Raw genomic sequence first — 24,618 nt, forward strand, 5'->3', positions numbered from 1 at the left:
CTTTGTTTTATCTCATCTATGATCATTTACGATTAAATCATCTCACTTAAAGCAGCATTGATATGATCAATTGATGCAATAATATGAACATGTGGAAGCTCGGCAAGATGACTCAATATGAATTGGGTTCGTGAGTTCCTCAAACTGATTCCATCAATATTATGAATGACCAAAAACAGACTTTCTGTAAACATGACAAAAATATTTAATTTATCAGCAAGTACTGTATCACTAATCTTCTTCATAGACTATATATCAAAACAAAATTGCCATCATATACTGCACTAATTTTACTCATATTTTCAATACCTTTTAATGATCTGTCTTTTCGAAAATACTGTCGCAATGTTTCCAATTGATCCTCTGGATTTTGTGTGTTTGTACTTTTGTAACCTCATTAGTATTGGACTCACAAAGGACGGTCTTATTCACCAAAGAGTAGCTAAAATTCCAATCTGTTTCATACCATTGCTGTAAAACTTTGCCGGAAATAAAGTGTAGCATACCTGTACAACTGTACTTTTGATTTCCTTAATTACAGTTTGATTTCGCATTTATTTATTTATGTGTACGCTTGATGTCACTGGAGAGTCAAGTTAATTTATATGGGCAAAAGTTAAAAGCTTTTTGTCTGCAAGCGAGTTAAGTAGCTATAAGACTATATACGTCCAAATTTGTCAACATTTTAGTTGGCAAATTTTGTGGATTTAACTAACGTAGATATCAAAAGAAACGATTACATATGATGATTCCTATAGGTAGGCCTACATAAATGAACAGGAAAATTTTTGGGCAAAAGACATTATTTATTGCAATTTTATAACTACAACAAATAAAATAGGCTACAATGCCTAAGTATTTTTAACGCATAGCCCATACTTGCTTTTTCGTAAATAGAGGATAGGTTTGCGTGTAATAAGACAATATAGTTATTAAATCCAGTTAAAACAATCACCTCGTATAAGCATCATTACCGTAAAATATATTTCATTTGTGGTTTGTGCTGAAGATATATGTAAATTGTTAAGACCTAAAATTTATCTAAAAATCTAAAATTTCATTAGTTATTTTGTTTGTTTTGTATGTAAAAAATCTTTTCTTGAAACGTCTAATTCAAATATAAAAACAATTGCCCATGAAAATTATGAGAGATATTTTCAAATAACAAAACTATAACAACAATGTTTTCTAAAAAATTGAGGTAAAAAATTTGTTTTGAAAATATGTTTTTAAAAAAATTGTGTTTGCAATACATTTATTGTGAAACTGCACTGAATTTCATGCAACGACATTTGCTGCCAACAGTACATTTACTGCAGGTTATGGGAAATGAAACTTTGAAATGCTCCAAGGATAGTAAGACTGAATTTACATTAAAAACATACATCTTACATACAAAAGTAATTAAATTTACATAGTATATTACTCATTACTGGCTTTCGTACATGAAGTATCTCCTACAAATTGGCTACAACATTATTTTAATCATTAGTTTATAGTCATGGGATCGTTATGAGATTATAATAATGATTGCGCATTATTTCGCCTAAACTCCGCAATTCTAAAGTCCGCCATATAGCTGATATATAGCCAAAATTTTCAATTCATAACACTTAATCGAGCATATCAATTGTGGCCACTTGATTACAAGAATAATTTCAATAGATCAGATAGAACTCGAGGTACCAGCAAAACACTTTCTGTGACAAAATATTATCTTTGATATTAATTCTTGATACATAATTTAGGTCGTACTATATAGTGGATTATATATGGAAGACAGACAAAACGCAAGCATGACATGTTGCCAGCCCGCTAGCTGTGACCTCTTATGGTGTCTAAGGCTAAGCCACTGGCTACAAATGAATTCAGATACTTTACACTACATTTAATTCGGATTAAAGCAAAACAACAAAAAGTGTTTGCATAACGATAAAAACTATACACGCTATAGTTGACAGAACCAAGTCGTGACAACATTCTGTTATATTTTACTGCGTGTATTACGCCAGGAAACTATGACGTTTGTAGTGACTCTTAATTGGATACTGACTGAACACAACAGAATAAATATAAAATTCAATGTGACGTTGCGTTAACAGTTATATAACAGTTGAAATTTGTCATGTTGTGATGTTATAATAATTTACCAAAATAGTTTCAAATCTGATAAAAACATTTAAAATTGTTATCATTTTTACAAAATGCTGCTCGAAATAGATGTTATTTTAAATACGCATGAAGAAAGGTTATATTTAAGTTAGCTATTTAAGTTAGTTAAGTTAGGTTTAAACTATTTAGTTATTTAAGTTAGGTTATATTTAAAGTCTTTGGCCGGTCGGGACTTATTACTTTCGTAGATAATTGAGAATTTCCAATGTTCCTCGATTTAACTTTAAAAATGGCTCAAATTATGCAATTTACAGCATCCATACGTTCAAAAAAACATGCAGGGCATAAGAAAATCAATATACAGTTTAAACGTATAGGGAAGCACATCTATAGCTTAAGCCTAACTCTGAGAATGGGTATATGCTTGCAAATTTGAAATATTTAAGTTAATTAATTACACAAGGGAACACAATTTTTGTTGACTTCGATCTAAAAATTGTTTTTAACTAACTTTTGGGCGCTGAATCCAAAAATGACATCGGTTTTTTCTCTATCACGTCAAGTTTTTGAGCTAGGCACCCACCACTTTTTCTCATAACCCACAAAAAAGTACAACATTTAAGACATCTGCGTTTATTGTATAAAACGTTTTAAGAACTACAAGCAACCGAAAGTAACTCAATGGTTTCCAAATAAACATTTGTACAGCTCTATTCTGCTCCTTAAAACGGATATTGCTTCTGCAGGACAAAAACGGGCGAGTTTTAGGGCAAAAGTTTACGCTTGTAGCTTTTCCTAGCATGTTCAAGCTGTGGGTAGTCTCGCTTAATACTGTACTCCAGCAATAGTCAGCCAGAATATGTAAGTCCCATCTTCCCTGATGTCTTTCCTCCACCACCTTCAGATCTTTGTGGAATCTTTCTCCTTGCTCATCGCTGACCGCACCAAGGTTTTCCGGGAAATTAGCAAGATGGCTATGCAAAAAATGCATCTTGATGCTCATGTTGCAGCCGAGTTCTTTGTAGCTTTTCAATAGCTTCTGAACAATTTCGATATAATTCTCTGCCCGTGTATTCCCAAGAAATCCCTTGACAAGGTTTTTAAATGATAACCAGGCATTTTCTTCCAATTCTGACATTGAACCACTGAAACGTTCATCTTTGATGAGTTGCAGAATTTGTGGACCATTAAATACACCAGCCTTAATTTTTTGTATTGACAGGCCAGGAAAAGCCCAGTTGCTTTCAGTTGACGATGCTTTAACGAATTGCTTCATTAGGCCGAGCTTTATATGCAGAGGTGGGAAAATAATTTTCTCTCTGTCAACAAGTGGCTCATGTAGAATATTGGGATCACCAGGTTTAAGGTCAGATCTTGGAGGCCAGTTCTTCTCCACCCAGTGCTGATCTCGAGCTCTGCTGTCCCACATACACAAAAATAGCAAGGGTACTTTGTGTATCCATGTTGCTGACAAAGAAGAAAACATACCATTTTAAGGTCAACAAATATGATACAATTGTGCTTGTGATATTGCAACAATTCAATTACTCTTTTTATGTTTCCGTATTCTTCACGAAGACTAACTGAATGTGCAATTGGTACTGCACCGTATAAATTGCCATTTTGGAGAAGGACGCACTTTAAGCTCCACTTTGAGCTGTCAATGAACATTCGCCATTCAGTTGAGTTGTAGATCGGAATTCCCAACTCCTCCAGTAACACAAAAGCTACTGTCACTTCGAAAGTACGGTAAAAAACGCAATTTCTCTCGAACGAAAGTACGATACCTACGCTCCTTTTCCAAGTAAACATTCCACGCTTTTATGAAACTATAACTTCAAAGCGAGGCAACACGTGTTTTGAGCGCACAAGTATTTTGTGTTGACAAGCTTTTTAAACGTGTGGTATAACAGAGTCGTCATCTTTTCAAGGCATTTGACAGTTACTGATGCAAAATTGCACAATAGTGTGAAATTTAATGAACCTGGAACCACCACTCATCACTTTGCAGGGATAGGAACAGATATTATTTTATTGCTTGTCTGTTTTCCTGGAAAGTACGAATACATACATGGTTGAAAGTGGAAACCAACTAACTTCAATTTTACCATTCTTATCTAGTTTTCTTGAATGATTGCATCCTCCAACCAAAAATGGGGGAAAAAGCATCGACTTAAATCGATGCCTGTGCCTTTTTTGCTTAATAATTCAGTTGACCCTTCTTGTATATAACTTACTATATGATTAGCCTGTGCATTCCTATTACGTATGGAAAAGCAATACGGCTAATGTCCTGAAAAGTTGCATATTTTGGATGAATGCTGTAGAGCAAAAACTTGACGTGATAGAAGAAAACTGGCGGCATTTTTGAATTCAGCACACCGGAATCAGCCTAAATCAAGTGCAAAATCAAAGTCAACAAATTTTTTTTCAAAATTGTTCCCCAGTGTTATTACTGATTGCTTTAAGTTTAAATGCAAGTAGCCTAATTTGATTATGGTGTAATTTCATGAAATTGCTTCAACCGGCTCGTAATTTACCGCCACTATCTGTAACAAGAAATGGAATGTTTTACTACGTTGTTCTGCCACGTGGATTTCAATATTCCTATCTGAAGTTTTCTTTGCTCTACACTTTAAATTAAATATATGAGTTCAACGCTGGATCGCGAAAACACGACATAAAACAAGAAACACAATGTTTGCAACATATCGTATGTTTGTATTGACGACGGTGAAATGAGTAAAAACAATTAAACAATGGTTTTTGCGTTCTCAAATGTGCATTGCGGTTGAATGTATACAATGGTTTTGGATTCCTTTGCTTTCTTTTTGCTCTTCTGTAGATCAATTATTGATGAGTTTATCCATTTATCCCAAGCTATTAAGAAAAAAATTCGATGTTTGTTTATTCATAAAAACCGTCGAAGATGTTGATATAATATTCATTTTTCATTTAACAAAATATTTCCTAATTTTACAAATTGATTTTCACCAAATTTAAATTTTTGTGCGTAAAACTCAACAGCTTTCTCTTACACGTGCAGTCTTGAACAAGTGTCTTTGTAATCACTACAGCAATCGTTTTGGTGAGTGCACCAGTTGTCGCACGCACAACCTCCCAATACGTTTATCTGTCCACAATTGTTTTTGCAAGAGCTAGCCACCGGCGTCACATCTAAAATCGGAGTAATATTGAAAATAAGCGTGTATTGAACAAAAAGAAAACGACCACCGTTGTATAAGATAGATGGGTTTACTTACATCGGCATGTTGGAACAGAATGAGACCATTTTCCATCGTTCTTACAACGTGACTTCGCAGAACCTTCCAAAACGTAGTTGCTGTCACAGCCAAAAGTGGCAAATTGGCCGCTGTAATAAACATTGGGATTTTCTTCCACGTAATGGCCGTTAAGTGGTGGAGGACGGAAAGCACATGATTCCATTGCTAAAACAGTTGGAAAAATACTGGTTAGCTGAAAAAATTCTATTAAAAGCATCCGATTTAAAGGGCTTTTTTACAAAAGTAATAGCATTAACCTCGGCATTGTGGTATAGGATTATTCCATTGTCCATTGCTTTTGCAGACAGATAAATGACTGCCGGCCAATTTGTACCCATCATAACACATAAATTCTGCTTTGTCACCCATAAACCAATCCGATTTTTGTCCATTTTTATATCCTCCGTTAGCTGGGGGCTCTCGATCAGCGCAAAATGCTGAAATAGACGTCACGGTTAAACAGACCATTCCGGTGTGATCATGTTTGACATAGCAACATACTTTCAGTGTAGGCTGGTGTTAAAAACTTTGGATCCAGCTTTTTTGTGGAAAAACTTTTTTATAAGTCTATTCATTATCCTATAAGCAGTTGAAGAATTTTTTTTATACTTACGATCACATCGGGGTTGATCTGACCAGCCGTGATAATAACAAGTTATTCTACCCAGCCCGCGCATCTTGTACCCACGTTGGCATTGATATTCTACAGCGTCGTTTATACGGTATCTGTGACTGGTAGGTTGCTGGTTGTGAATTGCTCCATGAGGAATTTCGTTTGGTGGATCGCAGCCTCCTGTTGTGCACAGATATATAGATTTTATCTCTTTTATGCGGTTTAACTAAAATTGTTGGATGTAAAAAGAAGAATTGTTAGTTTGTAGCCTGCGTTTGACGTTTCCAAACAACAGCAGTGACTTACTTTCACATCTAGGTACGTTGCTGCTCCATCTGAAATCCGTTTGGCACGTTGATGAATCGGACCCAACTAAGTGATAGTTAGGCAGGCATGAAAATCTTGCAGTATCTCTCGGTTTCCAACTTTCCTTTTCATAGCCAACGACGTACTGTCCGTTCTCAGGGGGAGCTCGATAAGGACAAGCGACTAATTCATAAAAGATATCTAAATCGGGTTATTTAAACTCGGAACTTAACTGGCTTTATATGTAATGAAAAACTGTAAGTGTGCTCCTGAAGCCTGAAGTACTCACGAAGACACGTTGGCAAGTGAGTCCACCCATTGTTACCGCATATAGCTTTGCTTTTTCCATGGAGTTGATATCCATGATCACATTTAAATTTTACCCACTCCTGAACACCAAATTTTTCCTTGCCGTTTGGGTCAGTAAAAACCCTCCCACGAGGCGGGTCTTTGGGTCGAAGACAACCTCCTTTTTAAACAATGCTCACGATCATTTAGTATTGATAAGAGTCTAATTTTGTTACAGATATATGACAAATGCAATTCAAATAAATTCAAAAAAGCAAGAATATAACTTACGTTGGCATCTTGGTAAATCTCTATTCCAGATATAATTATTTCCACAAGTGGAAGTTTCCGACCCGAATAGAACATAATTGTGATCACATTCGAACCTTGCAACGTCTCCTGGAAACCACATCTTTTTTCCTTTATTTCCAATGTATCTTCCATTTGAAGGCGGATCTCTGTGTTGGCAGGCATCTGCACATTAATACGCATAACAATAGAGTATCTCGAAGCTACACCAGAATTTTTACGACCGTCCCATATGCCAGACATAACATCTTTTACATGCATGTTTACTTCATAGTTTAGGAAAACTCGTTGTATGAAGTTTGTAACTTTTTGCTTTTGTGTAAAAATTGTCAAAACATGTCATAGCAAAGTATATATTCATAAAACTCGGGTGAAACTGGTAATGAACGCAACTTACGTCGACAAATGGGTTCATGAGACCAGCCATCGTAACGACAATATACTTTGGCATCTCCATCAATATGAAACCAATCATCGCAAATATAAGTGACGTATTCTCCAACTTTGAAAATGTCTTTCGCGTGTGGTTGTGACTCAATTATTCCGTGCGGCGGTCTGGCCGGTCGCCTACACCCATCTGTAAAATATATAAATGACGCTGTATACCCCAAGATCCTGTCGCAGTAGCACCACCATTATTTTTTTATGGATTGGCTTCGGTCACCGCTAATAAATCTTTAGAGACCGCACCTATCAGAAACTAACTGCTTACTTTCAGACTAACTGCTCATGTCGCTGCAAAAATATAAATTTTGAGAAAATTACCCAAAATACTCTGAGCTCACCAGACCACCGCTAACGTATAAACTTACGTTCACAAGTAGGAAGGTAGTTTGACCACAGACCGTTGTCACGACAACTTGCATTGTCATCTCCAAACAGGAAGTAGCCTGACCTGCAACCATATCTTGCAACTTCGCCTGGAAACCAAACTGCTTTATCGCTTTGTTGGGTGTAGATGACGTTTTCAGAAAGTGGACGGTGAGGACAGTAACCTTAAAGTTAAAAATGTTTTCAAACTTATAAGCTCTACAGAATAATGTTTTACGATTATACTTTTATTTATCCCTGTAGAATTAAGTTGGTTTTATATAATAATTCAAGAAAACACTATTTTTCGCCTTGTACAAAAGAAGTCTCATTGTTTATTTTACTGCATCGCAACTTGGTTTTATTGATGGATAAAACAGTCCTAACAATTGATATCAAATTCGTTTAACTTACGTCTACATGTGGGAGCAACAGTCCAACTTCCATCTCTACAGTACACCTGGGAATTTCCTTGTAATGCGTATCCCTCGTTGCATCGATAAATTAAGACGTCACCACTGGCGAACTTACCATTGGATGTAGATGAAGCGTGGAAAGCGCCGTAACTGATATGAGGTGGATGCCCACAGCCACCTTATAGAAAATATTGATTTGTTTTGCAAACCGCTAAAAACCAATGACGTAGCCATAACAACAGAGCCTCCAACATAACAACTAAAGAAATCAGTAGTTTTAAAGACAGACACCTATAGTAGTAAGCAAAAGCAAGTTTTTACAAAACACACTTACGTTCGCATTTCGGAACTTCATAATTCCATCCTCTGCCTTCACAACGGGAGGTTGCCTTACCGACTAGAATGTAATTCGGCTCGCATCCGAATGTCACATTATCTCCTGCACGCGGTGTTCCTTTGTATGAGCCTTGTGAATAGAATCCAAATCGTGGAGGGTCACGACGAGGACACGAATACTGAGGTTGTGAAGTTGGATCTCTCCGTGGGCGATAAGGTCTGGTGGTAGTTCTTTGTGCTACTGAGAAAGTATTGCGATGGTGCTTTGAACTACATAATCAATTTTCCATATACGATATGGCCTAACGATTTTATGGTTTTGTTACACGTATTTTTCTCAAATTATCGTTACACACACAACTCACGTTGACACTTTGGAGTTCCATAATTCCATCCACCGACGTTATTACATTGAAAGGTTGCGCTATTGGCTAAAATATAACCTGGTTCACAACCAAACTCAGCGACATCTCCCGGATACCAAATCTTTTTATCAGAGTCTTCGAGGTAGAATCCATGAGATGGAGGTGGAAGGCGTTTACATGGGGTAATACGAGACGCATGTAATGCAGATTCTTGAAAAGGATAAGGCCGGATGGGTGTCCTCAATATACCTGCAAAGGAGATATCTTCACTATAGCTGTATAAAGTCTGGTATGTAGGCTAATGGCCTAAAATGCATTGTCTTTTAATTATTATTGGTTTATTCTATTTACATATTACTTTAGTGCACAAGCACGTGCGATTGCAAATCGTAAATATTAGCTTTACCAATGTTGCGTATAACATTTAAATCGTTTGACATTATACCAATGACAAAGAGATGTAGAAGTCCTTACGTCTGCATTTTGGTGCCACAGAAAATTCACCATTATCTGTGCAGGTAACTCGAGCATTCCCAACCAAACGGTATCCGTCATTACAATGGTAAGTAACCTCTTCGTTGTTATAAAAGTAAGATTTTGATGCGGGTGTCGAATCCACATAGCCGTTATCGGGATTACTTGGTCTCTTGCAATAACCTGAAAGAACAAGTCGAATTTATTTTGACTTTGCCCCATAGAAAAATACGTTATGTAATTTATGTGCATATATAGTAGAGTCGTTTTGTAGATAAAAAGGAAAACCAAAGGGCCCGGTTGAAAAGCGAAAGAAATAGCTCACGTCGACAATGAGGAACTTCTTGCTTCCAGGATCCATCGCGCCCACAGCGGGATTTGGCTCTTCCAACCAAGCGAAATCCATCGTTGCAAGTAAATTCTGCCTTACTACGTAGTCCCCAGTATCTATTTTTTGGGGTATTGATGTATCTTCCATTTTCAGGAGGATTCCTGTGAGGACAGGATGGTGGTTTTTTGGTAGTTTTCTGTTTTGTGATGATCTGAGGTCTTTGGGTGGGCTGTACTCTTGTAGTTTCAGTCGATACTGAAACTGCTGCTTAAAATTTGTACAAAATTATTGAAATGTGTTTACCTCATAAAACCATATAGGTCTACTCACAAAATAACACTTCGTAACTATAAATAGTCTCGCGAGATAATTTTACACATGTACAGCAATTGTAACTTGTGGTAATTTTAAGTTAAGTGTATAAAACATTGTTCCTGCTACAAAATCCAACACATATATTATCATACGTTAAAAAACAACCCTGCAAAAGCGGTTGGCACGTAAATAAAATGACCTTACCTGCACATTGAGGTGTGTGAGACCAACCATTGTTAGTGCAGAGTACCCTACTTTCCGCTGATAAGCGATAACCTTTAAGGCAAGCATATACGATGTGATCTCCTTCATGAAATCTTGTTTGTCCGCTCGGTGACGACCATAAGGACCCATGAAGAGGTTCTTTGGGTCGGATGCACACCCCCATTGCCGGGAATGATAATGATTTTTCTTTAGTCATATTTTCACAGAAAGAATAATATGTTTGAATGATTTTTTTAATTCTATTACTTTCAAAAAATAGCGGTACTGTATTTACAAACGACATATAAATCTTAACTAGCAAATGGGGAATTAAACGCAAATAAAGTTTTAGCCCACAAAAAATTATACAGCTACTTTTACTTTACTTGCACAACTTGGTTGGTGTGACCATCCTGCGCTGTAGCAATAAACTCTGGCCGCTCCATGTAAAAGGTAGTTGGGATTACAACCATATGTGATGTAATCTCCCACAGCAACTAACCCGTTGGTTGTTGAGTAGTATGAAAAATAACCGTTTTCAGGATCTTTGGGTTCATCGCATCCCCTGCGCTGTGAATGTGCTACGAGAGGAACAAATTTCAGGACATAATACAACTGTCTTTGCATTATTTTGTATTAATATCGTCCCAAAAACCATGTGGTTATATACAACAAGTTTTTCAATTTATATGCTTGCGACTTTATTGGTGCAGGCCACAAAGTTTCAATAGAATTTTTCAAACGTGGTGCTTGGGTAGAATTTTCGGAAAAGTGAATTTACTAAACCGTGGATTTACTATTGTAGCCGCTGATCTGACCAAGCTTCATAAAAGTGAAGCTAAATAAAAACTTACGTAAGCATATTGGCGAAGGGCTTGACCAGCTATTTGTAGAAAGGCAGAATGACCGTTGACTGCCAAACATGAAGTGCCCTGGAGAACAAGAATAACGAATTGACTGTCCCGGCCGATAACTGTTTGCTTTTGGACTGTAAGACGTTTCCTCATAAGTACGCGGTTGAGTACAACAGTTGACAAAGGTTATCATCTGGCCTACCAGAAAACAACTCAATGCTGCAAATGCTCTTTTCCAGTGCATGCCTGCTGTACTAATCGCTTTTTAACTCGATCAAGCGTGTAGTGACTTGTTTATGAAAACAAACTAGTTTTAAACTGCATTTAAAACACCAAAGAAATAAAATAAAATAAAAAAGGGAAGTTATTATGCCATTGGCATTTCAAAGAAAATTGTTGTAAACAATTTAAAATAATTTCTACATTTTTATTTTCTTGGTTACAGTAATTCAAGATTAATGGTTTCAAAAATGTTGCACTAAGTTTCATCGAGTTTAGTACTCCATAACTTATGTATACATTCTATAAAGTATGTTATGCAATCAAACAATTATTGGTTGGGCAATATTTACTACTTATTATTACCAAAATAACGGTAAAGCTAAAAAAAGGGCTGTCAACATTATGCTTTGCTGTTTCCTCCATATTTTAAATAAATTTTCGCAAAAATGTCCTTATTTTTAAACGTCACTCTTCTTCAACCAAAGTCTTCAAACCATTTGCATAACAGTCCTAAATTTGCGGCATTTTTATACAAAATTACTGAAGTCATGTGACAAGAATTACATAAGCTAGCAATCTGAATTTTAATTTTGGGGTTTTCGCAATTTATTATAACAACGAGACATTTCGCCAAAAATACTTTTCTTTATTAATAAAGCTACAGATCACTACAGAAATAAGTTAAAGTTATATGCAAGGAAAAATAGTTTCTTGGAATTTTTTTCTAAAACCGAGCATTCGGAATTTGAATTATCACGGACAGAAATATGTTGAGTAAAAGATATTTACTAAATTTAAACTTAATGGGAGACTAAGTAATACCAAATCTGTTTTTCAATGTCACTGCGCGGTGGTTTTGCGCCAAAAACATGCATCCAATACATGACAAGCTATTATCGCCTATCTTATAACAAGTCTATAGAGTGTGTAACATGAATTAGCCTAAGATCTATTATGAATAGTGGGTTAGCTTTTACAAGCTCTACATTGATTTTAAACTGTTTTTAGCGATACAGCAGTATATGTATATTTTCTGATGAAAAAAATGACTTTTGCACTAAATCATACTTTTGCATAACGTGTAAAAACCCTTTTACGATTCCAAATACTAGTCATCAATTTATTGGGTTCCATATACAATAAAATTTAAATTAAAAACGATTTATTCAAGGAAAATGTCTACACTTTGATAAACCAACTTAATTAAAAAGGATGAAATTGCTAGATAAATTACGACTTACGCTGTTATAGATTTGTCCAAATGTGAAAAAGTTTCTGCATCTGAGGCAGCACGTTCGGCTTCCCTTTACCAAATGCAGCACAAAAGCTTCCTTTTATCCAAATGTGGAAAACTGCTATAAAGTATTTTTCGGTTACATAAAAACGCAACTGAACATGGCTATTTAACGAAAGACCCAACGATAAAGCAATTAAACATTGACATGTTCTATAATCGTGACAAAATTTACAAAGTCAGCCTTCCCAATTTCACACGACTACGAGTTGCTAAAATGCCATGACTATATTTGGTGAAACGAGGGTTGCCATTTATCGACTGTATCATTTTATTTTTCTATACAAAGTAGGCCGATGTCTTCGCTTTCGTGCAAACTGCTTTTCGTGGAGTAAGGGTCAAAATGCCACAATGATTTTAACAGTTTTTGTAATATAACTTGTGATATGTTTTTTTAATGATGTGGCTTACGTAATAAAATATATCAACCTTCTCCGAGTTGCATTCTGTTGGATCTCTCAGTTAGCCTACTTTCATTTCTTTGGGTGTATAGTGACAACATAGCGATATCGTCACATTGAAAATGCCAACAAAGCAGAAGATGTAATATATGAGCAAAAGCGCTCGGAACAGTACTAAGCAATTGGCAGCCTGCAAACGAAATGTGCAGTAGTTCGTTTTGAACTAGGATATATTGATGTACGAGTTGGGATATGATTCTCACTGCACGCCTGTGCAAGAAATGACTTGGTAGACCGTATTGACCGTAAGAATGTTGGAAGCCCGTTGGCTCAAAGCTATGACGGCCAAAAGCGCTTTAACAATAATTATTATTAATTACTATTCAGCACGCGTAAGCGGCTTTGTGTTTCATTTTCCTGCAAATTGTCTGGAATGTGACTGATGCGAAGCCAATAAGTAGCCAACAGATCCCATCAGCTGCACGACATTTTGTGTGGTGCGCAGTGTGTAGTCTACGGAGCAACTATGTTACTTCTTCGTTGTGCGACCACCTTTTTTGTTTTTGTTTCTGCTATTCTGTACTCCACGATTAATGCTTATGACAATGGTAAGAAGTAATTTACTAATTTACTTGCTGAAAGAAAGCAGAAAAATATTTCATGTGCTTAGCTGTTGTACCGTATAGGCCTATGTAAACGTCTTCTACTCCAATACTTTTTTACTCAGACGAAAATGCATTGAAAACAGATATTAAAGGCAAATCCGAGACGAAATGGACTTGCGACGACCAGTATAACACGATCAGTTCGAAATATCTTTGCGACAATCAGATCGATTGCTTGGACGGATCTGATGAAAGTGATAGGAACTGCGGTAAGCGTGCCCAGATGCTATGGGCTTCTACCTGGATGTTTAGCCTACGTTTACAGCAGTACGTTTAACAACCTGTTCCAGGTGAACGAGAATGCGAATTCAAATGTACTTCTTCGTCCCACTGCGTTTATGAGTACCAGCTGTGTGATGGAACCAACGATTGCCTGGACGGATCCGATGAAGATTACTGCCATGTAAGTTGTACGGCACTGTGGTTCTTAATGGGTGTTTTTTATAATGTTTTAATTCTTTTTAGGACGATTGCCCAGAGTTTGCTTGCGTGGACGATCCATTGCGCTGTGTAGACAAAGCAGATGTATGCGACAACTATAAAGACTGCAACGACGGTTCTGACGAGTTAAATTGCACGCAAGGTTGTTTAACGACCCTCGCTTAACTTTTGGGCGTATAAGGAAACGCTTGCTTTCCAAGTTGCTATGCCTTGTCGTATATCTTACGTTTTCGAACCTTTTTTTTAAGTTGGTGAATTCCAAACAACCACTGTATCTACGACCACTACTACATTGGAAACAACCACTGTTTCCAAAAAGCTGTTGCGCAAATGCAGGAAAAATCCGAGCAAAAAGGGTTGCAGCATATTTTGGCGCCTGCTTTCTGAAGAGTTGCCAAAGAACATGGTTCGTCGTTGCGTGAAGAAGCCAAACAAAAAGAAATGCCGGAAGTACAAGTCTGTGATTCAAATTCGTTTGAGCGCTTTTCCATCGGATTATATGCCTTATTCCTGTAAAAAGAAGCCGGATCGCAAGAAATGCCTCCCATTTCTCGCTCATATTGCAGGACAACTCCCCAAAAAATTTATAAGAAAATGCCACAACAAGCCGGACACAAAGAAGTGCAGAAGATTTCGAGCAGTATTAGAAATTAGAAACAACGACGTTTAATTTGTATCGTTATTCAGCTTACAAGGCATGGCGATGTTTATTTCGTTTCTTTTGTGATTTTTGAACGTGACACCGTGAAATACATCTATTTTGCAGGTACATAATTTTCCATTATTGATAATTCAACCGTTTAATAAGAACATGTTAGCCCTATTCGCATTTTAGCGACAACTTCCTTCGGTAGCTCTAAGCGTTCTTTCAAAAAGGAATAGTCTCTGGCGTTTAGCTCCACACAGTCATGCCACCATGATAGCCTACTTTCATTTCTTTGGGTGTATAGTGACAACATACCAGTCACATTAAAAATGCCAACAAAGCAGAGGATGTAATATTTGAGCAAAAGCGCTCGGAACATTACCAAGCAATTGGCAGCCTGCAAACGAAATGTGCAGTATTTCGTTTTGAACTATAACTGAAAGATCCAACAGAATGCAAGTCGGAGAAGGTTGATATATTTTATTACGTAAGCCACATCATTAAAAAACATATCACAAGTGAGATTACAAAAACTGTTAAAATCATTGTGGCATTTTGACCCTTACTCCACGAAAAGCAGTTTGCACGAAACATCGTCCTACTTTGTATAGAAAAATAAAATGATACAGTCGATAAATGGCAACCCTCGTTTCACCAAATACAGTCATGGCATTTTAGCAACTCGTAGTCGTGTGAAAATGGGAAGGCTGACTTTGTAAATTTTGTCACGATTATAGAACATGTCAATGTTTAATTGCTTTATCGTTGGGTCTTTCGTTAAATAGCCATGTTCAGTTGCGTTTTTATGTAACCGAAAAATACTTCATAGCAGTTTTCCACATTTGGATAAAAGGAAGCTTTTGTGCTGCATTTGGTAAAAGGAAGCCGAACGTGCTGCCTCAGATGCAGACACTTTTTCACATTTGGACAAATCTATAACAGCGTAAGTCGTAATTTATCTAGCAATTTCATCCTTTTTAATTAAATTGGTTTAACAAAGTAGACCATTTCCTTGATTAAATCGTTTTTAATTTAAATCTTATTATATTTGGAACCCAATAAATTAATGACTCGTATTTGGAATCGTAAAAGGGTTTTTACACGTTATGCAAAAGTATGATTTAGTGCAAAAATCATTTTTTCCATCAGAAAATTTACATATACTGTATCACTAAAAACAGTTTAAAAACAACGAAGAGCTTGTAAAAGCTAACCTACTGTTCATAATAGATCGTAGGCTAATTCATGTTACACACTCTATAGACTTGTTATAAGATAGGCGATAATAGCTTGTCATGTATTGGATGCATGTTTTTGGCGCAAAACCACCGCGCAGTGACATTGAAAAACAGATTTGGTATTACTTAGTCTCCCATTAAGTTTAAATTTAGTAAATATCTTTTACTCAACATATTTCTGTCCGTGATAATTCAAATTCCGAATGCTCGGTTTTAGAAAAAAATTCCAAGAAACTATTTTTCCTTGCATATAACTTTAACTTATTTCTGTAGTGATCTGTAGCTTTATTAATAAAGAAAAGTATTTTTGGCGAAATGTCTCGTTGTTGTAATAATAAATTGCGAAAACCCCAAAATAAGAACTCAGAATGCTAGCTTATGTAATTCTTGTCACGTGACTTCAGTAATTTTGTATAAAAATACCGCAGATTTAGGACTGTTATGCAAAAGGTTTGAAGGCCTTAGTTGAAGAACAGTAATGTTTAAAAATAAGGACATTTTTGCGAAAATTCATTTAAAATATGGCCATACTGTAGTAATGATCACGTTGGTTTACGTAAGATACCTGAATGTTTTTTGTTAACTGAAAGCTTTTTCATATGAAACGCGTAACCCTATTTCTAATACAAACAAATTCTTTCACTCGAAAGAGCTGCAGTGAAACGGAATACTTAGTTTAACTAATACACCATATCAACATACAGCTTTTGTGCCGATAAATTTGACTATAGTTGTTATGCCTTGTTGTTATAGTCGCTATGTCATCATGGTCATGGCTTGGTATCGCTTTAACGGCAAACTGTAATTTACAGAGACATCATTTCTGTTACAATCAAACATTCCTTAATCTTTATAATTAAGATATTTCGCGCTTTTTGTCCAGTTTCTTCATCATCCAACACGGGCGGGTTCATGTGTTATCAATGAATGGAGCTAAAAAAGCGACGAAAAAAGCATATTCAATATTTGCGATAGGATTTGGTTAAATAAAATCTCCGAGCAATTTTTCTTCCCTAATTTGTCACTTACAAAGAGCCAACTGACAAAATGGAGAAGTGGACGAAGACGATCAATCAGATCAAATCTTGCGCTGCCAAGCTAATGTTTAAAAGTTCCCATTTTGCATTGCCAAGACGATTTTTTATGACCGAATAAACGATGATTAACAGTTTAGTAAATATCTCATCTCGTGATCGCACGTGCGTCAAAAGTTAACAATCTACACCACGCCGACAAAAACGCTTTAAAGGTATACAATTGGTTTTCTTTCGACATACAATTGACTTCCAGAAGAACAGGGAATGCGAACACAGTGAATAATTACAACACAATGCGCATTTAACAAATGTTTTGCACCGGTTGTATCATGGTATGTTATTAAAATTTTTATTCTCGGAGTGATGAAAGTCTTTGCTTGACCTAACTCGGCGATGACTCCTCATTGCTAGAGCTCCAGTTGCCCGCGCTGTGAAGTATTCAAATGGATAAGATATTGTTATTATATTAGGCATTACACAATAAAAAAGCACTACAATTGTCTAAAATGGGATAGTCGTTCCTTCGTGCTATTACGCGAATATAAACGACTACAAAGGAAATTTACAACCAATTACTTTGTCACGATCAAAGGTTGTTTGCATACCTATTATCATCTATAATGAGAGATGGAAAACAGCGAGACCGTTGTCATCTTTTGTTGGATTTCATCTTGAAGAACAACGTCGTTAAATGCAAACTTCACAGCAGACAGCAAGCGCAAAAAGAAGGCTTTTGTCGATTTGACACTTGTGGCGACACTTTCAGCTATGAAAGGGACTCGAAATGAGGTGGAGAGATATGTGAACGGTACCAATAATCTCGGCTTACATATCCTCAAAAACCTTTTATTCGAGTCATTATTGTGAATAGACCACCTCGAAACCCGATTCTGGAGAGATAAAACTTGGATTTGTTACAAATCCCACCAGTCTTTAGCACAACTGAACAAACATCGGTTTACAAACCAAAACCAAAACGCATTTTAACTCTCCAGTGAACATACAGTTCTTGAGTATATGCACAGTAGATGGAACTTAAATAAACGCGACGTAGTTGTTTCGACTAACCCGCGACAAAATCAGTCTTCATCAAATAATGCGCAAATTCATGCGCATTACACATTTGACTTTGTGCTATACCGGTAGACGTTTTTTGATCTTATAAAATTACGGTTTTTAGTAACATCTCTGGCGTTTATCTTGTTTATATATTTTCTCACAATTTTGCTCATAAAATCGAATGACAAACACTGATAAAAGGTTACAACAAAAGGTTATGTTTTTGTACAGTACATAGCAACAGCTAAGCCTTAAGCCGACTAAATAGCAAACAACGACAAAAACAAAAGCGTCATATATTAACAAATAATAACTCAGATAGGTAGTTAGCTGTGGTATTGCAAAAATTGCGACAAACGGTCTTAGAAGTAAGGCTTTATTTGTACGACAGAATAACTGTTAAGATTGCGAGAAAATCTTTCAATGTGTTACTACTCTTACAAATTTGCCGTCTGTCACACTAAGCACTTTGAGCAACAAAAGCATTCGTTATTCGGTTTCGATTTTCGCCCTCCGCGTGGCCTTCCAACGGTAGCCTAAATAGAACTTGGAAATATGTCATACTCTGTTGAGAAGCATCATTTGTGAACATTTAACGTCATACAGAATGTATAAAGTACTGGTTTCTGGCCAAGACAACATAGTTATGGCAAATATTTCACAACAGTTACACAAAGATTAGCAGCTTGATTCTACATTTCGGTAATCTATCTTCACCGCAAATATTGCGTTAGCGTTATGTGCGATCTGCTTATTAAATGGTAAACGCAATAATCTGTTAGACTTGCGGCGATCTCTGGTTGTGAGATCACGTCTTTACGTCAATAAACTCCGCATGAAATGAGTTCGGGAAGCTACGTGTCCTTTTCTGCCAGCACAATTGCAGACAAACAATATGATAAAACTGCAAACTAAAACGTTTGTTAGTCCTGAAATACTGGAAGGGATAGCGCCATAGGACATATGATGTACGAGTTGGGATATGATTCTCAATGCACGCCTGTGCAAGAAATGTCTTGGTGGACTGTATTGGCCGTAAGAATGTTGGAAGCCCGTTGACTCAAAGCTATGACGGCCAAAAGCGCTTTAACAATAATTGCTATTTAGCACGCGTAAGCGGCTTTGTGTTTGATTTTCCTGCAAATTGTCTGGAATGTGACTGATGCGAAGCCAATAAATAGCCAACAGATCCCATCAGCTGCACGACATTTTGTGTGGTGCGCAGTGTGTAGCCTACGGAGCAACTATGTTACTTCTTCGTTGTGCGACCACCGCTTTTGTCTTTGCTTTTGTTTCTGCTATTCTGTGCTCTACGATTAATGCTTATGACTATGGTAAGATGTAATTTACTTGCTGAAAGAAAGCAGAAAAATATTTAAAGTGCTTTAGCTGTTGTACCATACATGTAACGTTTTTTGCTCTTTTACTCTTACTTTTTTACTCATGCGAAAACGCTTTGAAAACAAATATTAAAGGCAAATCCGAGAGGAAATGGATTTGCGACGACCAGTATAACACGATCAGTTCGAAATATCGGATGTTTAGTCTGCACTGTATTGTTAACGTTTTAATTTCCAGCAGTACGTTTAACAACCTGTTACAGGTGAACGAGAATGCGAATTCAAATGTACTTCTTCGTCCCACTGCGTTTACTATTACCAGCTGTGTGATGGAACCAACGATTGCCTGGACGGGTCCGATGAAGATTACTGCCATGTAAGTTGTTTAGCCCTTTGGTTCTTAATGGGTGTTTTTTATAATGTTTTAATTCTTTTTAGGTCGATTGCCCAGAGTTTGCTTGCGTGGACGATCCATTGCGCTGTTTAAACAAAGCTGATGTATGCGACAACTATGAAGACTGCAACGACGGTTCTGACGAGTTAAATTGCACACAAGGTTAACGACCCTCGCTTACCTTTTGGGCATATAAGGAAACGCTTGCTTTCCAAGTTTATATGCCTTGTCGTATGTCTTACGTTTTCGAACCTTTTTTTTCAGTTAAGGAAATCCAAACAACCACTGTAACTACGACCACTACTACATTCGAGGGACAACTCTCCAAAAAATTTCTAAGAAACTAGAAATTAGAAACAACCAAGTTTAATTTGTATCGGTATTCGGCGTACTTCCCGTCCAAGCAAGGCATGCCGATGTTTTTTTTTCGTTTCTTTTGTGATTTTTGAACGTGACACCGTGAAATACACGTATTTTGCGGGTACATGGTTTTTCCATGTCCATTGTATTAATTGGTATTGAGACGATAAATAAAAAAACATGTTAACCCTAGCGGCAACTGCCTTCAGTACCTTAAACGTTCTTTCATCAACTTAGACTATATCGACAACAACGAAAGGGAATAGTCTAGGCCTCTAGGGTGTTTAGCTCCACACAGTCATGCCCCCATGGGGTTATCCATTTCAAATGTTGGGACTTCTCGGCGCATTGTTCACATAATTTCCCTTGGCCGTGCCATTTAAATGCTTGTGTTGACAGAGAATATCTTATACAGTATTTCAGGACTCACAATTTGTTTGATCATATTGTTTTTCTACATTTGTGCTGGCAGAAAAGGACACGTGGCTTCCAGAAGTCAAATCAAGCGGAATTTATTGACGTAAAGACGTGATCTCACAACCAGAGATCGTCGCAAGTCTAACAGATTATTGCGTTTACCATTTAATAAGCAGACCGCGCATAACGCTAACGCAATATTTGCGGTGAACATAGACTACCGAAATGTAGAATCAAGCTGCTAATCGTTGTCTAACTGTTGTGAAATATTTGCCATAACTATGTGTTAGCCAGAAACAAGTACTTTATAGAGTCTGTATAACGGTAAATGTTCACAAATGTAGCTTCTCAACAGAGTATGACATATTTCCAAGTTCTATTTAGGCTACCGTTAGAAGGCCACGCGGAGGGCGAAAATCGAAACCGAATAACGAATGCTTTTGTTGCTCAAAGTGCTTAGTGTGACAGACGGCAAATTTGTAAGAGTAGTATAACTCATTGAAAGATTTTCTCGCGATCTTAACAGTTATTCTGTCGTACAAATAAAGCCTTACTTCTAAGACCGTTTGTCGCAATTTTTGCAATACCACAGCTAACTACCTATCTGAGTTATAACAAGTCTATAGAGTGTGTAACATGAATTAGCCTAAGATCTATTATGAATAGTAGGTTAGCTTTTACAAGCTCTACATTGATTTTAAACTGTTTTTAGTGATACAGTATGTGTAAATTTTCTGATGAAAAAATGACTTTTGCACTAAATCCTACTTTTGCATAACGTATAAACACCCTTTCACGATTCCAAATACGAGTCATTAATTTATTGGGTTCCATATATAATAAAATTTAAATTAAAAACGATTTAATCAAGGAAAATGTCTACTTTGATAAACCAACTTAATAAAAAGGATGAAATTGCTAGATAAATTACGACTTACGCTGTTAGAGATTTGTCCAAATGTGAAAAAGTTTCTGCATCTGAGGCAGCACGTTCGGCTTCCTTTTACCAAATGCAGCACAAAAGCTTCCTTTTATCCAAATGTGGAAAACTGCTATAAAGTATTTTTCGGTTACATAAAAACGCAAATGAACATAGCTGTTTAACGAACGTTCCAACAATAAAGCAATTAAACATTGACATGTTCTATAATCGTGACAAAATTTACAACGTCAGCCTTCCCAATATCACACCACTACGAGTTGCAAAAATGCCATGACTATATTTGGTGAAGTGAGGGTTGCCATTTATCGACTGTATCATTTTATTTTTCTATACAAAGTAGGCCGATGTTTCGTGCAAAGTGCTTTTTGTGGAGTAAGGGTCAAAATGCCACAATGATTTTAACAGTTTTTCTAATCTAACTTGTGATATGTTTTTTAATTATGTGGCTTACGTAATAAAATATATTAACCTTCTCCGACTTGCATTCTGTTGGACCTCTCAGTTAGCCTACTTTCATTTCTTTGGGTGTATAGTGACAACATAGCGATATCGTCACATTGAAAATGCCAACAAAGCAGAAGATGTAATATATGAGCAAAAGCGCTCGGAATATTACCAAGCAAGAGGTAGCCTGCAAACGAAATGTGCAGTATTTCGTTTTGAACTAGAACATATGATGTACGAGTTGGGATATGATTCTCAATGCACGCCTGTGCAAGATATGATCTGTTGGACTGTATTGACCGTAAGAATGTTGGAAGCCCGTTGGCTCAAAGCTATGACGGCCAAAAGCGCTTTAACAATAATTACTATTCAGTACGCGTAAGCGGCTTTGTGTTTGATTTTCCTGCAAATTGTCTGGAATGTGACTGATGCGAAGCCAATAAATAGCCAACAGATCCAATCAGCTGCACGACATTTTGTGTGGTGCGCAGTGTGTAGCCTACGGAGCAATTATGTTACTTCTTCGTTGTGCGACCACCTTTTTTGTTTTTGCTTTTGTTTCTGCTATTCTGTGCTCTACGATTAATGCTTATGGCCATGGTAAGAAGTAATTTACTTGCTGAAAGAAAGCAGAAAAATATTTAAAGTGCTTTAGCTGTTGTACCATACATGTAACGTTTTTCACTGTTCGCAGGCGAAAATGCATTGAAAACAGATGTTAAAGGCAAATCCGAGACGAAATGGACTTGCGACGACCAGCATAACACGATCAGTTCGAAATATCTTTGCGACAATCAGATCGATTGCTTGGACGGATCTGATGAAAGTGATAGGAACTGCGGTAAGCGTGCCCAGATGCTATGGGCTTCTACCTGGATGTTTAGTCTGCACTGTATCGTTAACGTTTTCATTTCCAGCAGTACGTTTAACAACCTGTTACAGGTGAACGAGAATGCGAATTCAAATGTACTTCTTCGTCCCACTGCGTTTACGATTACCAACTGTGTGATGGAACCAACGATTGCCTGGACGGATCCGATGAAGATTACTGCTATGTAAGTTGTTTAGCCCTTTGGTTCTTAATGGGTGTTTTTTATAATGTTTAATTCTGTTTAGGACGATTGCCCAGAGTTTGCTTGCGTGGACGATCCATTGCGCTGTTTAGACAAAGCAGATGTATGCGACAACTATAAAGACTGCAACGACGGTTCTGACGAGCTAAATTGCTCTCAAGGTTGTTAAACGACCCTCGCTTACCTTTTGGGCATATAAGGAAACGCTTGCTTTCCAAGTTTATATGCCTTGTCGTATGTCTTATGTTTTCGAACCTTTTTTTTCAGTTGGGGAATTCCAAACAACCACTGTATCTACGACCACTACTACATTGGAAACAACCACTGTTTCCAAAAAGATGTTGCGCAAATGCAGGAAAAATCCTAGCAAAAGTGGTTGCGGCATATTTTGGCGCCTGCTTTCTGAAGAGTTGCCTAAGAACATGGTTCGTCGTTGCGTGAAGAAGCCAAACAAGAAGAAATGCCGGAAGTACAAGTCTGTGCTTCAAATTCATTTGAGCGCTTTTCCGTCGGATTATATGCCTTCTTCCTGTAAAAAGAAGCCGGATCTCAAGAAATGCATCCCATTTCTCGCTCATATTGCAGGACAACTCCCCAAAAAATTTATAAGAAAATGCCACAAAAAGCCGGACACAAAGAAGTGCATAAGATTTCAAGCAGTATTAGAAATTAGAAACAACGAAGTTTAATTTGTATCGGTATTCGGCTTACTTCCCATCCAAGCAAAGCATGCCGATGTTTTTTTCGTTTCTTTAATTTTGTGGTTTTTGAATATGACCCCGTGAAATACATGTATCCTGCCTGTACATACTTTTTCCATAGACATTGCAGCCGTTACTAAAAAAACGTTTTAGCCATATACCCACTTCAGCGACAACTGCCTTCACTAGGTTTAAGGGTTCTTTCTTTAACCTAGACCACATACACCTCCCATCAACCGCCGTTTCTACATCGACAACAACAAAAGGGAATAGACTCTAGCGTTTAGCTCCACACAGTCATGCCCCCATGGCGTTATCCCTTTCAACGTTTTAGGATTTCTCGTCGCGTTGCTCGCAAATGCTTGTGCTAACAGAGAATGTCTTGTACAGCATTCCGAACTAACAAACGTTGGCAGAAAAGGAAACGTAGCTTCCAGAAGTCAAATCATGCGGAGTTTATTGACGTAAAGACGTGATCTCACAACCAGAGATCGCCGCATGTCTAACAGATTATTGCGTTTAGATTATTGCGTGAAGATAGACTACCGATATGTAGAATCAAGCTGCTAATCGTTGTCTAACTGTTGTGAAATATTTGCCATAACTATGTTGTTTTCGCCAGAAATCAGTACTTTATAGAGTCTGTATAACGGTAAATGTTCACAAATGTAGCTACCTGACAGAATATGACGTCTTTCGATTTTCTCTTTAGGCTTATATTAGAAGGCCACGTGGAAGGAGAAAATCGAAATCGAATAATGGATGCTTTATGACAATCGAACTTCAACAAACTTGAATATTGTTGAACTTTTAATGATCACAACAGGTAGATTGGGTCAGTTTCTGCCTTGCTCAAAAGTTATTCATTTGAAATGGTGCTTGGCCAGGAAATTATCAGAATTTGCCGTAAGCACTTTGTTTGGAAC

The 24,618-nt window shown here is 37.0% G+C and overlaps 3 protein-coding genes across 7 annotated transcripts; 2 read left to right on the forward strand and 1 right to left on the reverse strand.

The window, feature by feature from the left end:
- Window positions 1–4,812: 4,812 nt before the first annotated feature.
- LOC143449630 (complement receptor type 2-like) lies at window positions 4,813–11,745 on the reverse strand. 3 transcript variants are annotated; one of them, XM_076949898.1, is made up of 18 exons: window positions 11,018–11,745; window positions 10,550–10,744; window positions 10,164–10,370; window positions 9,639–9,911; window positions 9,314–9,496; window positions 8,840–9,088; window positions 8,473–8,712; window positions 8,137–8,316; window positions 7,725–7,907; window positions 7,310–7,489; window positions 6,895–7,077; window positions 6,605–6,784; window positions 6,316–6,498; window positions 6,010–6,189; window positions 5,654–5,833; window positions 5,376–5,561; window positions 5,151–5,289; window positions 4,813–4,992 (listed from the first exon to the last, which is right to left on the reverse strand). In XM_076949898.1, the coding sequence occupies exons 1-18, from the start codon at window positions 11,259–11,261 to the stop codon at window positions 4,983–4,985; spliced, it is 3,375 nt and encodes a 1,124-aa protein (XP_076806013.1). In that variant the 5' UTR covers window positions 11,262–11,745; the 3' UTR covers window positions 4,813–4,982. The 3 variants fall into 3 exon arrangements, with proteins under 3 accessions (XP_076806013.1, XP_076806011.1, XP_076806012.1); XM_076949896.1 differs by having other exon boundaries at window positions 8,473–8,715; window positions 11,018–11,744; XM_076949897.1 differs by having other exon boundaries at window positions 8,473–8,715; window positions 9,639–9,908; window positions 11,018–11,743.
- A 1,333-nt stretch (window positions 11,746–13,078) lies between these two features.
- LOC143449631 (uncharacterized) lies at window positions 13,079–14,934 on the forward strand. Of its 2 annotated transcripts, none has more exons than XM_076949899.1 (5): window positions 13,079–13,542; window positions 13,662–13,808; window positions 13,890–14,002; window positions 14,065–14,182; window positions 14,289–14,934. In XM_076949899.1, exons 1-5 carry the CDS (start codon window positions 13,461–13,463, stop codon window positions 14,708–14,710), a joined length of 882 nt encoding a protein of 293 aa, XP_076806014.1. In that variant the 5' UTR covers window positions 13,079–13,460; the 3' UTR covers window positions 14,711–14,934. The 2 variants fall into 2 exon arrangements, with proteins under 2 accessions (XP_076806014.1, XP_076806015.1); XM_076949900.1 differs by having other exon boundaries at window positions 13,082–13,542; window positions 13,683–13,808; window positions 14,289–14,933.
- Window positions 14,935–19,222: 4,288 nt separating this feature from the next.
- Window positions 19,223–23,797, forward strand: LOC143449633 (uncharacterized). Of its 2 annotated transcripts, none has more exons than XM_076949902.1 (5): window positions 19,223–19,354; window positions 22,613–22,759; window positions 22,861–22,973; window positions 23,035–23,152; window positions 23,259–23,797. In XM_076949902.1, the coding sequence occupies exons 1-5, from the start codon at window positions 19,267–19,269 to the stop codon at window positions 23,678–23,680; spliced, it is 888 nt and encodes a 295-aa protein (XP_076806017.1). In that variant the 5' UTR covers window positions 19,223–19,266; the 3' UTR covers window positions 23,681–23,797. The 2 variants fall into 2 exon arrangements, with proteins under 2 accessions (XP_076806017.1, XP_076806016.1); XM_076949901.1 differs by lacking the exon at window positions 19,223–19,354 and adding an exon at window positions 22,389–22,518.
- The last annotated feature ends 821 nt before the right edge of the window (window positions 23,798–24,618 follow it).

The sequence above is a fragment of the Clavelina lepadiformis genome, chromosome 3 (assembly GCF_947623445.1).
Source record: "Clavelina lepadiformis chromosome 3, kaClaLepa1.1, whole genome shotgun sequence".
NCBI classification, from domain to species: Eukaryota; Metazoa; Chordata; class Ascidiacea; order Aplousobranchia; family Clavelinidae; genus Clavelina; species Clavelina lepadiformis.